Raw genomic sequence first — 15778 nt, 5'->3', positions numbered from 1 at the left:
TCATGTGAGTTTTGAGTTATTATAACTACGTGTATCTTGATAGAGAACATGTTTGTGTAGTGAATAGGATCCCAGCAAGGTTTCACAAACAATTTTTCTATAGTCTCAACATAAATTTAAAGTTTTTATTAAAAAGAAAATGAAAGATAAAGTATATTATTTGGTGCAGGATTACATAGTTGATAAAGATGTGTGGACTTAGTGACGCTGTATTTCATGCAAGATATTACTAATTTTGTATTAAAACAGAGTTTAAATATTTTCAAAACAGTAACTTCGAAGTTCCTTGCCAATTTTTCTCTGCAGAATCTACATCCCGAATCGGTGCTAATTTTACTTTTAAAAAAATAATAATAACTATAAAATTTTAATTTGTAAAATGACAATCCGAAAGTGCTTAAGAAGCCTATTTGAATAAAGTTGTTATTTATTTTGATTTTTATTCTTTTGTGGGGGCGGTAGCAGGTCCAAAGGCAAAATGGGCATATTGTAATTACGTACACGTTAAAACTATTATACGGGGGGGGGGTATTGTAGTGTGTATTGTGTAAATATTTATTTATTTATTTAATATTGCATATATTATGTGCAGTTAATAAATTACTACAAATTCGAATTCTCAAGGGTATTACGATTTATGGATTGCCGATTGGGATAGATATCAGCCGTCCTGCGGGAATTGTCCAAAACGATAAATCATTTCCCGGGAATCAAATTGGGATCATAGTCTTCTTTCCACTAACATGTTGTGAATTGTCCTGAAATGTTAATGAAGTCTAAAGTATCTCAATTTTTTTTCTATTTTTGGTGTCATCAATATCAAATGTTAGTTTAAATTACAAAAATACTAAGAATTCGGAATATAAGAGGAAAACGATGTAAATAAGAGTTTGTAATATGTCACGCTGACACAAAGGGGGCATCAATAATACCATTTCTAAAAGATTGTCAAATAAAAATTTCCAGATGGAATTTCCTGTTTCCTACTTCAACAAATCGGAAAGGACTGTCATAAAAGGATCCGTCAATAGTACAACTCAAATATCATACAATGGAAATATTTATTTAGTAATATCAACAAATTTCCGCTGTAAATATTTAGTCTATCGTGCATATTTTCTGTGATATTTATTTGACTAAAACTTAAAACTTAATAAATCACTATATTTCTGTAATGTTATTTCAACCATGCGTGCTATACGTAACGTATATACCAGTATTGTATTAAATGTCGGTTATTTTGTTACGACCATGCTATTGATCCTTGTATCTAACAAATTAATGACATAAACTATAAAAAAATGATTTATTGCAAATAAGATTATTAAAAAAAAAAACTTTTGATTGTTGTGTAAAAAGCAATATTGATAGAATCGACTCAAAAAGTTGAATGACAACAATGACACAAGAGAAGAACAGCTGTTTACCCTTAGTTCCTGTACTTTATGTAGGTCAATAAAATAAAATAGAATCAGATTCCACTATAGTAATTAAATTTTCTTCAATATACTAACACTTGACTAGCTCTTTTAATTAATGCAAACAAGCTTGATTGAAGAATTAATCTCGGCAAAAACTCGTTCAAAGTTATTACAGACCATTAAAACGCCTTATCGCAAAATTTTATACTTAATAGCTACTTTAATAAATAAAACACGTTTCAAAGGTCAGAAAGACAGAAAGAATTAAAGATCATAACAAAAATAATATCTGTCCCAAAGCACACAATCAACATGCCATGGAACAGACTTTAGAATTTCGTAAAAAATCTACATAATACAAATATTAAGATAGTTAACTGGAAATATTGTAGATTTTTGAATTATTACTTGATTAACGTAAAACGTTTCATTTTATGCTGTTAATTTCCTAAAAGGTCTTATAAATTTAGTAAGAAATTTTTAAAAATATATCTACAAGCTGCTGCACTCGTATTGAGTAGAAGTCTTCTTCTTCTTTGGCTTTAGCACCCTTGCGGAATTGCCAGTTCAACTTTGAATCCTTACCTTACAAAATTTTTGAATTGTATTTAAGAATATCGATTATTACGTTTGCCCAAAAATAAAGTTCTGGACTAAACAAGTCTTGCCTTATCTTACCTCAAAGAGTTGTTAAACAATCGTAATGCCCGAACAATAATTACAATCCTAACTCTAACCGAGCATAATGTTTATTGTTTCAGAACGCCTGAATGTGCTTTACGAGCGTAATTGGACAAGACTTGTCCACGAACAATTACGCAAATTCGAGTCGTCTATAGTTGCTGCGGCGAGGCAGTCCGAAGCACAACCTGATGAGTTAGCACTGGATACCAAATGGAGTTTCTCCGGATCTCTAATATATTGCATAACACTGATCACTACTATAGGTCAGTTGTACTTCTCTTACGTATATTTATTATATTTATTTTAGTTCTATATTTCTATTATCAACCTTTAATACGGTTTATATTTATTTATAATTTGTCAGTAACAGTTTTAAAAACTATCGTAATGTTTTATCAAACTAATACAAAATGGACAAAATATTTAAAAAACTTTTTAAACAGTTTATTTTTTCAAAAGAAAGGCGGAGGAAGGAGGGAAAGGTTTTTCTACATAATTTAAAATTAGCAATTTGTTTGATTACTTGCTTTTGACCTTTAATTTCTTAACAAAGTTAATTTCATTTTACTGAAACATTTTCCTATGTATTAAATAGAATATAAGGTCGAAAACATAATACGATTAAAATTTGTTGACGTTGTTGTTTTAGGTAAACTTCCTTTTGTAGGTAATTAATAACTTCAGTGATTTTTTTTTGTACAAGTACACACAAGCGTACGGCCCACCTGATGGTAAGCGATTACCGTTACATATAGACACCTGCAAAACCAGAAGCATTGCAAACGTGTTGCTGATCCTAACCCCAAACTTCCCCAGACCTACCAGGAACACAACACTGCTTGAGAACAGTGTTATGTTAGCTGTGATCTTCTGTAAGGTCGAGGTACTTTCCTAGTCGGGCTACCTGAAATCCTACCCAAATAACAAAAAACCTTTATTTAATTAGATAATTATTTATTTTTCTTTTTCGTTAGGATATGGAAACGTATCTCCAAGGACAGCGGCAGGCAGGGCTGCTACAGTAGCCTATGCAGCAGCCGGTGTGCCATTGACTCTAGCTTGCTTGGCAGGCTTAGGTGCCTCATTGGCACGAATAGCACGATTGGCGTGGTTGAGAGCAACTAAAAATAAAGTACCTAATACTTGGAGAAAAGATGGTGAGGTAAGATAAAATTAAGATTTTTTTTCATAAAGATTATGCTACATAACTGTGATTTACATTTTTGAAATTGTTTTTTGTCAGAATTAAGTATTTATTGTAAATTTATCATTTTGAACAATTTTTTAAAACCATTTAAACAAAATAACGCCTGTTTATTAGTTAAAATATAATGTTATATTTTGATAAATGTTTTTAATATTTTATAACATCATTTTTAAATTGATGACGCGATTGTACACAATCTACAATGAAATCGATATTTACTCAATATGTAAATACTATCAAATTGACACAATTGTTTTAATGAATCAATTAAAAGCCAACTGGGACATTCGATTATATCGACTGTGATAGTATTAGATTAAGCATGTTAACTATTCCATTATTAATTTATTAATTATATTATATTTAAGATAAAATACGTTAATATTAACTAAAATTTAGGTAGACTCTTATAAACCTGACTAAATTTATATTAAGCTTGATGACAATATCGTCGTGGTCACCCGGCACAAAACGACTGTGTTCCGCTGATCTAATTCAAATTAATTTTGATACTTTAATTTACATTCACCTCTTATTTTAATCAACTTAACTTTATTTTAGTCACAAATAATCAGCAATAAAAAATAAAAATTCTGTCCTCAGGTCGAAAATCATTTTCAACTGCACGAGCAACAACGACTTCTGCCACAGCCAGCTGAAAACAATCAGTATACATCGTTTCCTCCGAGAATGCATAGATCTCCTGGAACTGTAAAGACAAGAACTGGTGATAGAGGACAGTATTCACAAGTATTTGAAAGGGCACCTATGAGTCCTAGAGCTGCAACTTTGGGACGAGTGAAACGCAATGCCTTATCTGATGGTTAGACTTAAATGTATCACTTTAATTAAAACAATAATTGTAATGTAGAATAATGTCTTAAAATACGTTTTCAAAATCAGTATATAAGTATCCATTTCACATTTTATCTCGTTAATAATTTGCATTTTTTAGAATAGATTAGTAGTAGGTATCTTCATCTTGATCAGAATGCTAATATTTTTCGTAATACTCATTTTCAATGTGACAGATGATTTACATTAATTGTTTTTTTTTTTTTTTTTTTTTTTTTTTTATTTTAGAACCGCAAACATCATCAGCAATTCAAACACAGACACTCGACCGGAAGAAAACTAATAATGTAAAGTGCCTAGCAACGGTTCATGGACCATCAAGAGGCAGAGGACGAGGTACAATACAGAGACCGAGAGGACCAGCGATAGAACAACTGATAGCTGAAGAATGTGGAGAGATATTCCTCAATAGAAGTCAAGAAGATTTAGATGACTCGGAAGATCCCGATGAAGGGTATGTATGTTGATGTTTGTTTCATTATGTTTTGTGTATTATAGTATTTACCCTTACAACTGATTTGGATATTTTTAAAATTGATGACAGACGACCGTGTTGTAGATATATATTTATCAGTTTAGGTTATTTTAGAGGTATAGTTAAATTTGTTTTTTACTCTCTTGTGGTTTATAAACAAGCATGTATAAATTGCTAGAACTAAATAGACTGACTAGTATAGAGTATATGATAACGACATAATAATTTTTACAGAATATGCCCTCACGATACACCATCCAGAGTGCCTTTAATATGGAATGAAGAGAACCATAAAGCCAAGAGTTGTGCTGTACCCAGTAGTAATGCTGCTACTAGCGTACAGCATCAAAACAGCCACAGCTTAGAGCATTGCCACATACCTGCCGGCATTGTGCTATTTCTTTTGTTAGGATATATCTGCATTGGTGCAGCCATTTTCTCAGTCTGGGAAAGCTGGAGTTTCCTTGATGCTGCCTATTTTTGCTTTATTGCATTAGCCACTATCGGTTTTGGTGATTTCGTTCCAACCAGTTTCCTGACAGCAAAGCAGAGTACAGAAATCTCAAAAAGTGAATACATCCAAATGATCGCATGCTGTGCATATCTTGTATTCGGACTCATTCTGATAGCTATGGCATTCAGTCTTTTACAAGACGAAGTAGTTGCTCGATGTACGCAACTAGCCAACAGTTTGGGTCTTACAAAACAATGACAATACGAGAAGAGCGATTGCAGCTCAACAGACAATCATTTGAGGATGTTATGATCGTTGTTATAAGGAGTTACTACATGATCCAATACGTTTTCAGGATCTGTTCTGTACTTCGTATTATTAGACATTGTATCTCATGTTAACATTGTATAGATAAATATCATTATTTTCTCATATCTGCGTAAAATTTAATTGAAGATAAAGTAATTTGAAACTTTTTACAATATTTTTACTCAAGAATAAGATTTGTGATGTAAATAATGTAAAAACTTAATCATAAAAGGAAGGCTGAAATTGTAATGAAACAATAAAATTGTGTGAATTGTAATTTTCTTTTACTTATCCCCCATTTCTCACATTCTTGGCGACATTTTTCATGCAAAATGCCTTACTCATTCCGCGTCTTGACAAATATATCGCATTTTTGAATTAAGTAGATAGAGAATACGATGACACCGTATGGGAAATAATTTTAAAAACTATATTTCATTATCGTTTACTAAGTTTCTGTTCTTCTTATTTTCAATGACAGTTAAAAAATGTATATGTAGTAAAAGGCTTATATTCAATGACATTAGGTCTACTCCTGTGTCAGACGTCTGGAAACACAATACACAAGCACAAATGGCCAGGCCATGACAAACTCTTGTATACCTCTTTCTATACAGTCTACGCCATGCCGCTGCACTTACGTGTCATTAATTAAGAATAATGTAGGAGTAAATAAGAATGCCTTATCTAATTTTGTATAATTTATAGGACGTATATCTAGATATACAACGACACAAACAGGTATGGAATAGTATCAAAATTCCAACGGTGTAGATTAAAATAACATTTCCGTATCCCGAATACACGAACCAACTGGACCACATACCGATTCCGTGCGCAGTGAAATCCCCGTGACACGGGATTACGTGCGGTCCAATGGGGCTCGTAAGTCCTTAAATTATAGCTACCCTCACCATTTGTTCCTGATTTCCTAGTGAAGCGTTCATGTGGATTTAGAATTGAATTTGAATTTTAAAATTTGCGTCTTATTCATGAAATCAACATGATTTTGTGAAGTTTTTTAATTACAAAAATTTGTATAAAATACGATAAAATAATAATTTGTGTTATACGAAAAAAATATATATATTTGAACTGATACTTTCCAAATTGTGTAAAGAGTACAAAATGAAGTTTCGTAGTTTCTAGATTTAAAAATGACAAAACTTAGGTAGTAAACCAAGCAGATACATTGTACCTACTTCTGAATTTCTTCAAAACCAACAATAAATACAATTTCAAAATCATATGTACAATATAAAAAAAAACAAATCATGAAAAAAATTGTGTGTTAGCTCCGACAAGCAACTGGAGTTTACGTATTAAGATCGATTACCGTGATAATTGAAAACATGTTTATTTCTTTCTTGCAAGAGACGTTTAGGTATCAGCGTTACTGCTCAGTGTTACTGTTACACACAACTTCATTCTCCATGTTTTGTATACCACGTACCTTATATCGTTTCTTCAGAATATACTATAAGTCTGGAGCAGCCCGACTGGGGAAGTAAGGTCGAGGTTCCCCAGATGGTCTGCTCCATATTTGAACAGTAAATTTTCTGCTGTGCCCTACCTCAGTTAAAATTGAACGTAAATTAATCAAAATTTACGCAACAAATCGACAAAACATTGTATAATCTAGAAATTTTTGTTTCTTGAAAAGCATGTTGCATTTTACATTGAGCATGTTTAATTTGTAAATAATCCTGAACTACTGTTATACCATTAAAAGCCTTAAATAATAATTGTCATGTTTTCAAATTCAAATGTACACATAGAACAATGTAGTGATTAAAGATCGCTAGGTCAGCTACTTGAACATAAATAAATTCAAGTGTGTGGAGAAGTTACGTTCGTGTTGAAAAAGTTATTTATCAAACTAGTTATGAAAGAAATATAGCAACCATTTCACCTGCTTACGCCACGTCTTTGCTAGCAAACTTAATAAAACTTGAGCGCGACCTTTGGTAGAAAGTTACTCTACAGAGCATTCGTGAAAGACAGCGGCTTATGGTCTAACAATGTCGCTCAAATGAAATTGGTATTCGACTGTAGGAATATTTGTCCCCGCTTTACTTTTGGGATTTCCACTTGCGTAGTTCTAGAGATATTCATATATATTTTGCAATGTCACGGTACATACATTTTATTTGTTGCAAAAATATTCAGTTTTAATACATGTAATAAAAGAGGAGTTTTAGATTACGCGATACAAATACAAGTTAAACACATTGATCTTATGTATATTTTTACAAAACAAAATCCAACTTGGTACAGTTATTTACATATAAGCAGTTATTAGAATATTATACATAAGCAATTTACTGACCAAATCATATCCACGTAGAATTCCCAAACTGATTACTAGCAGAATTTATCCAATCCTATTTACCCTTAAAAAATAACCACCATTCAAAGGTACCAGTCGATAATGATGATGATAATTAAGATGACATTAAAACGCCTAATTTTTTAACACCTTGTTATTTCGCCTAATAACGGCACAACTATATAATTAGGAATATGACACATATTTGTATCACATTTTTTTTCATCGTGTAGTTAATATAGCAATTTTAATTATTTTAGATTAATATAAATGTGTATCATGACACAATATACTTTAAGTAAATAATTGAGCGTTTTGCCAACATCTTCATATTTGATATAACTTATTAGGAAAACGTGTATATAGTTAGTTTATTTTGTTGTGAACGCTTAAGACAGATGGTGTCGAAGTTTCATTTGTCTTCGTCGAAAGAACACAGCAATAAAAACGTTGATCGATGCGTCCCGCACGAAAAACACCTGCTTAACAGGTTATTCCTGTTTTTATTTTTCACGCCTCCTTTTTTCCATTTAGTGTATTGCTGAAATTCGTTTTTCTTATATCTTTCGATGCTTTCTACGATGTTACCTATTTAAATTATTTATAAAGTATTCAATTATATAGCATACCCAAAAATTTAATTTGTGACCAATTAAAGTAAGAAGATTGTGTTTCGATATTTTGTTAAGAAGAAGACTATTTTGCACATAGTACAATTTTATGGGTTGTTTATTAGGATTCTATTGAAGAAGATAGTCGAGAATTTCAAAGCTATCGTTTAAAATTGAATTAACTTTACTGATTGGATGTTTCACTACCATTCGCTGGCAGAATGTTAGTGATTCCTTCCAATTTACTCCCGTCTGTGTATGATTATTCTTTTTTTGTAATCTTCTGTTCTGTTTCGGAGGGTAAATTTTCGACACTAACTTTTTACCGTTCGTTCTATAACAACTATAGAAATATTACTTTATCTGTTACAGTTATAATTGATCTTGTACATATGAAGTAACAAAATGTTTTTTTGTAGTATTGTATATTAATACTTGATTTTATAAAAATAGTAAATTATGGCAGAAGTAATCTTTTCTAACCTCGCATTTATACAGAAACTGGTATTTATAACATATATCATTGTGTTTGTAGGCAAACGAAAAAAAACCGACTTCAATTACATCGACAAGTAATTACTGCAACTACGCGTTATTAAAAATTACTCAAAAAGTAGTTATCAGATCTCAATAAAATTTATATGTGACCACATGATAAACATCAGCTTTCGATTAAATCAAAAATTATCAAAATCGGTACACCCAGTAAAAAGTTATTACGGATTTTCGAGAGTTTCCCTCGATTCCTCTGGGATCCCATCATCAGATCCTAGTTTCCTTATCACGGTACCAAACTAGGGATATCCCCTTTCTAACAAAAAAAGAATTATCAAAATCGGTACATCCAGTAGAAAGTTATGCGGTATAATACAACGTAGGTCGACGAAAAAAGCGTCAAGTAAAAACACATTATTAGATATAACTCGAAAAGTAGTTGTTAGATTTCAAATAAATTTAAATGGGACCAATTGGCACACACCACCTTTCGATTAAAACAAAATTTGTCGAAATCGGTCCACACGGGCAAAAGTTCTGATGTAACATACATAAAAAAAAAAAAAAAAAAAAAAAAATACAGTCGAATTGAGAACCTCCTCCTTTTTTGGAAGTCGGTTAAAAATAATGATATCAACGTAAATATTATTGTATTTTATGTGACAGTTCCTTGATGGACAGACAGTGTCATTTACATGTTAGGTTAATGTATATACGTAGAAACGAAGATATATTTTCTTTGACGAAATAATGTTCGGTGTATATTCTTATGTATCTTAAGATACTTGGTCGCATCTCAAGTTTCTGTCACTTATTCGATGGGCGTTTTCTGTTCGATATTGTATGCTTATTTTGCTTTAGGTCTATTTTTTGGTGACTATCGAACACAAACAATTGATTCATTTCTTATTAACATAATATAATGTCTGTAACACTTACAAGAACAAATCTGACTCTAACTGATTCATATGTCAAGCAATCAAGTGTTTGAATAAGTTCTGAACTTCGAATGAAGAAGAGAATTTATTGTCATACAGCAAAGTTTAAAAGTCTACACATCGTGCTAAAGCAAATTCCTAAAAAAATATAGTTACGAAAGTCTTAGATCAGAAATATAGGAGATAGCAAACATTAATTAATATCCGTTAAAATTTTTTTTTAATTATTCTAAAAATCATTGCCTCTATTCGTAACAGTGGCCCAAAGGAAATTGTCTTAAAATAAAATACTTAGCTTTAATTATTATTTAATTCTAGATATACACAATAGAAATTGGTGGTTACGACATAGTAACATTTATTCCAGAATCAAATATTTTTATACATATTTAACAAAATATTGCATGCTCGTATATTTATATGTGTTGTAGTCGTGTTACAATTTAATTCTCTGTTTATTAGTTTTAGCCGTAACTGCGTTCAATTTTCATCGAATGCACGGGTACATTATATGTTTATAAAATTTAAACATCCGTTAATTAGACTATTATTTTCCAGGATTGTTTTAAATTAAAAATTAAATTGACCTTTTTCACGTCACGCGTCACTTACACGTGGAGTGTCAAACTTTGTTAATGTTTCCACCTCAAACCAATTAACTTTTACCAAATTAAATTCACGTGAAATATAAAATCTTATTTGAAAAATTACCTTTCGTATCTCTGTAATATGTCAAGAACAATGTACGCATAATTTAGGATGAAGGTTGTATCCCAAAAGAGTACAATTACATTAACAACGTCACCTGACCCATTCACGTGACCATAAAGGTCCATCTCATCAGAACTATCGTAGTTCAGAACCGTGTAATACAGTTTGTGTTCTCTGTGAATATTGTAAGAGCTCGTTAGATTGTCTTTTGTAATTTCGCTAAAAGGGACAGTGTAGGGAGAAGCATTTATATGTTAATTGTGATTTCGCATGCCTCTGAACTCTGAATAGCCTGCACACGTTTGGAATTAGCAGGGAAGGCAAATTAGCTTTTAAATTTTTACGTTTTTTGTGTTGCTACTCTCAATACGCGTGAAAAAAAAAGTTATGTTTACATAAGACAAATTATTATTACTATATAGACTTATAAAATAAACTACATCAGTTTCATCTTATTTATTATTATAATTAATGTTGAATATTATTTTAATTGTGTATGAACCTGTCCGTCTTATAGAGAATGATAAAATATACGAGCACATATATATTCTCTAATCCGCAATGAAGCAGCTTGGCGGATTAGACTTCAGTCATATTTCCTTAATATGAGAAAAGTTTCAGGATTTGGATATTTACAAGTTAATACAAATAACATTTTAATTTTTAACAAGATATCATTTTATTTTTATTAACATTTTTATTAAAAATAAACTGGAGAATCTACATGTAATGTTTTCTTTGATAGAGCTTATTTAATACTACGATTTTCATTTTGTATTTTTTTTTTATCACACAGCTCTAGAAACAATTTAGCAATAGATTTCCTTTGCTGATTTCATTGCAATGTAGACATAGCAATCATTTTTTTTTTATATAAATAGGTCGGCAAACAAGCGTACGGCACCTGATGGTAAGAGATTACCGTAGCTTATAGACGCCTGCAACACCAGAAGCATCGCAAGCGCGTTGCCGACCCAATCCCCAATCACCACGAGCTCTGGTCAACTTACTCAGTAACAGGAACAATACTGCTTGAAAACAGTATTATTTAGCTGTGGTCTTCCGTAAGGTCGAGGTACTACCCCGGTCGGGCTGCTGCTGGTGAGCCGTACGCTTGTTTGCCGAACTAGTGATTTAAAAAAAACCTCCAACCCCCCTAGGAGCTCCACTTACCACAGGAACACAACACTGCTGCAAAGCAGTATTATTTAAGTGTGATCTTCTGTAAGGTCGAGGTACATTCCCAGTCGTGCTAAGATATATCTTACTTTGCCCTACGCCAATTATATATTTTCACATATATATCTATATAAAGTTTAAAATCCAACTTTAAGTTATTATATATATGAACTTCAAAAATAATTATTGTATGTATATAAAGATCTATTTAGCATGTGAATAAGTGTTATCCACACTAGTGAGTATTTGTAGCACCTATGTTATAACTATTGCGATTACTTAATGAAAAAAGATAAGGCACTTTCCTCAATTTTTATAGTAACTAAGGAGTGATCAAAGGGAGAGGATCGCATCTTTGTAAGTGTTAACATTATTCTTATCTTGCTAGCTGTACATACTAACAGCTAGACTCTATCTCAGTTACTTGGTGATCAATATAAAATACATTTAATAAATTTTATAATAATTTAAATAATTCAAATATAAATTTAATCCCTAATAATTCGTGACATTCCAGAAAAATTTACTAAATAATGTGTCTAAAAAGACTATTTACAATTAATTTGACATGACAGAGGATTACCGCATTTTGTATCGTAACTGAACAAAGCCGGATTTTGGATCTCTAGAGATTGTACAAATGCCAGACTCCTGATAAAAAATACAGTCATGTGATATACTTTGCCGTTATTTTTCATTATTGTTTTCTTTGTCTCTTTCCAAACATTTTATTACATTTTATTTAATATATTATATATAATATATAAAGGATAGTTTATGTGCTATAAAATAATAAATTAGTTTATGCGTTTGTTGTGAGAGCTGATTTTAGAATTATTAATCCTATTTAAAAATACTATTTGTATTGAAAGAGGTTTGATTAATGTATAGTTGATTAATAACAGATTAAATAAATACAGCTGCTGCCAGCATTCTTGGCACAATTCCATGCGGACATGATTTATACCAAAACTATCTGTAAATATTTAGTTCTTAAGTTGTGAATTGTAAATATGTATAATGTTTAATAAACTATTGTTAATTTATAATACAATCCCTAAAAAAAAAAAAACATCCGTAAATGTATTTCAGTATTTCGAAATTTTACATGTAATCTTCATAATAATAGCACCTTTTATGAAAGAAAAAAAAATTCTTCTCTTATTTAAACCGATGAATGGATTAAAGTATTTTTAGAAAAAAGTTATAACATTGAATTTATTTTTTAATTTGTTCTAGAAACACAACTTATCGCTAATATTGTTTTATCATATTTTTGTAACACAAATTTCCATACTAACCCTTCAACCTTTCCTGGTGGAATGCTAAACGATATTGCCCTAAATGTATACTAATGTTAAATTATGGTGTTATAGGTAGGATTCAGGAAGTGATTAGTATTTAGTATATAGTTAAGGTTGAACGTAGTTGTTGAGCTAATTTGTATACGTTTCCGTTACAAAATTATGTTATATGAATTATATATTTATCTATGTGTATTATGTTATTAGGTACATAATATGTTCCAAGGGTCGCTTTTGAAATTTTGGTTTAAAAATAGAACGATTGGTTTTTTTTATTGTGTTAGTGATAATTGGCACTAGATTTTTATAAAAGAGACATTTTTTTTGTAATATCTACTAATTTTTTTTTATCATTTATAAATAGTCTAGTTTTACTGTCATTTTGAAGAAAAGAGTAAAGTTTTGACTAATAGCACAAACTAAGGTATTAACAAATGAATCCATTTGAAGCTTAATATATGATTGGAAAAATAACCAAATTGTTCAAATAAAGTCTGTGAGAAAAAAAATGTATATTTCATTTTGAAAAGGTCACTTTTGCTATTTTTCTTTTTTTTTACTATTTTCACAAAGAGTTTACTAAGAAAGGGAAGGAAGGAACTGAATGGTGAATATTTAGTAAGAGTAAGATTAGCTAGAAAAAAATTATGAAAAAATCTACCGTATCTCAATTGTTTCAGAAAGAAAGTTTTGCTATTTTCATAATAATTTCTTTAAACTTTTCTATTATTTCTACAATTATAACTAGAATAAAAAAAAATCCGACAAATAAAATAGAACAAGGTAACATACATTTTTAATCTATACCAATTTTTATGATTATTTTTTTTTTTCGTTTGTAAACTGTATAACGATAAAAATCAATTAACAGTCAAAAAACTTTTACGATAGGTATATGAATAAAATCATAAAAGGTTTAATAACAGCAGAGTTGGAACAGAATTGCCGTGAAAAAGTAGAGTGATGTGTAGGATATGCGGTAAAAGTGGCCCCTTTGTCTTTATATACATGTCATTTCTTTTAAAGCTTATTCCTTGCATTTACTAGCCTAGTCGTATAATTGTGAAACGAATTATTTTCGAAATCAGGAAATATTTCATGAAAAGCTATTTCATGGCAGAGATTGCCTGATTCGCCCGCTGTCACATTCATTTTAAATGTTTCCTATTTCAAGTACATATTCATTCGGAATTGATGTTAAAATTTTGTTAGCGTTGACGGATAGGAATGAAATTAGGTGATTAATGTCGCGCATAGTGTTTTGAGCCAAATTTTAGAATATAATTCGTAATAAAGGAAGTATAACGCTATATTCTATTGCTAGCAATAACTTAGTACACTTTAAAAACTTGCCCGTAAAAAGCTTGGTTTAGTTTTCATTTACTTTTTGAGTACAAACTTAGACGATAACGAATTAGTGCAATATCTACCTGCATCCCTCTCTTAACAAATGTTTACACAGACCACATATATATACACTTGTAAGTTATAGAATTTGAGACGTGATAACATTCTACTAAAGACTGTTTATTATTATAACAAAAAAAAAAAATTAATAGCTAGACAAAAAAGTAAAATCATTTATATATTACTGATTTATTTATAATATTATCATTCCTCGCGATTGTTTGTATTATTGTCGAAATAATATGTATACAAGACATTTAAGTTCTCTCTGATACCACCGGAAAAGGAAATCGAATGAACGTCACAAAAAGGCGGTGATAACAAATACTCCTCCAAAATGTAACTCTGAGCACATCAGACAAATAGAAGAAAAAAATATTAAACAACGTTTTTTCACAACATCTAGAGTCTAAAGTACTAAAATCAAAGCATATTTGTTTGAATTAGATTGGTAAAAAGCGATGATGTATGAATATTATATGTATAAATGTGTGTAAGTAATTTTATTAAATATTCGTTTTAATAAGCTGCTAACTTTTTATTACTACTTATTATTTAAATTATGAAATGTTATTAAAACAAAAATAGAACTTACTTGGGGTTAAAAATGTATTTGTCATATTACAAGAAAAAGAGAATTCTTTGCGCGACTAAGCGCTCCATATATAGGTATATTATAAGAAAGCTGACTTGTGAAACTAAATGCAAAATAATATCTAAGCGTGACTGAGGATCTACAATCACATAACGAACAGTTAAATAAATTATAAAATTTAATACCATCGTCAAACTTTCATACACACAATAGTCACGGAAACGAATGAGTAGGTATTTGCATTCTCATAAATATTGACTGGAATCCACACCGTCCGCAAATATCCGATACAGAGTAAAAGTTTAACGTTCTAGTATTCGCTGTATCAGCACTATGCTCTATTTCACGCAGACTATTCTGAGTTACAATCTTTAATCCTCATTCAAGCACGAACTATGTATAAATAGAGACGAATTCGTTTACATATTTTCTGTAACTTTATTCACAATTTTTTTTATACAAGAGGCCTGTTTAAGCCAACTAAGTGTTAAACTAATCGCTTTTTAATTATATTCAGTTCATTGGAGATTTTTAAATGTTTTTTTTTTTTTTTTTTTAATATAAACATGTAGTTTTTTTTATTTTATATAATAGTGGGGCCAAACAAGAAGAAGAAGAAGAAATATACTTTATTGTGCATATTACAAGCCAACATAACATGCATCTTTAAAAAATAAAATTTGCAAAACAATATTATGCACAAAGGCGGTCTTATCGCTAGGTAAGCGATTTCTTCCAGACAACCTTGGGGTAGAGGAGATTTTAAAATAAAAAGAGTAGGGTTATCAAAAGGCAAAACAGAAA

General features: G+C 30.5%; 1 protein-coding gene across 1 annotated transcript; it reads left to right on the top strand.

Moving 5' to 3' along the window:
- The first annotated feature begins 2166 nt into the window (after nucleotides 1-2166).
- On the top strand, nucleotides 2167-5682 carry LOC123656683. Its single transcript, XM_045592341.1, has 5 exons — nucleotides 2167-2368; nucleotides 3080-3267; nucleotides 3916-4135; nucleotides 4396-4621; nucleotides 4877-5682. The coding sequence occupies exons 1-5, from the start codon at nucleotides 2167-2169 to the stop codon at nucleotides 5352-5354; spliced, it is 1314 nt and encodes a 437-aa protein (XP_045448297.1). The 3' UTR covers nucleotides 5355-5682.
- Nucleotides 5683-15778: the final 10096 nt, after the last annotated feature.

Source organism: Melitaea cinxia, chromosome 9 (assembly GCF_905220565.1).
Source record: "Melitaea cinxia chromosome 9, ilMelCinx1.1, whole genome shotgun sequence".
Taxonomy (NCBI): domain Eukaryota; kingdom Metazoa; phylum Arthropoda; class Insecta; order Lepidoptera; family Nymphalidae; genus Melitaea; species Melitaea cinxia.
The sequence above is the reverse complement of the archived record's forward strand: the minus strand, read 5'-3'. Positions and strand labels throughout refer to the sequence as shown.

What these genes read in the sequence shown, in the direction of transcription:
- LOC123656683 (XM_045592341.1), top strand. Translation starts at nt 2,167, where the DNA reads ATGTTTATTGTTTCAGAACGCCTGAATGTGCTTTACGAGCGTAATTGG. An exon ending in CTTGGAGAAAAGATGGTGAG is followed by an intron (nt 3,268 to 3,915) that starts GTAAGATAAAAT and finishes TTCTGTCCTCAG; the next exon opens with GTCGAAAATCATTTTCAACT. An exon ending in TCGGAAGATCCCGATGAAGG is followed by an intron (nt 4,622 to 4,876) that starts GTATGTATGTTG and finishes TAATTTTTACAG; the next exon opens with AATATGCCCTCACGATACAC.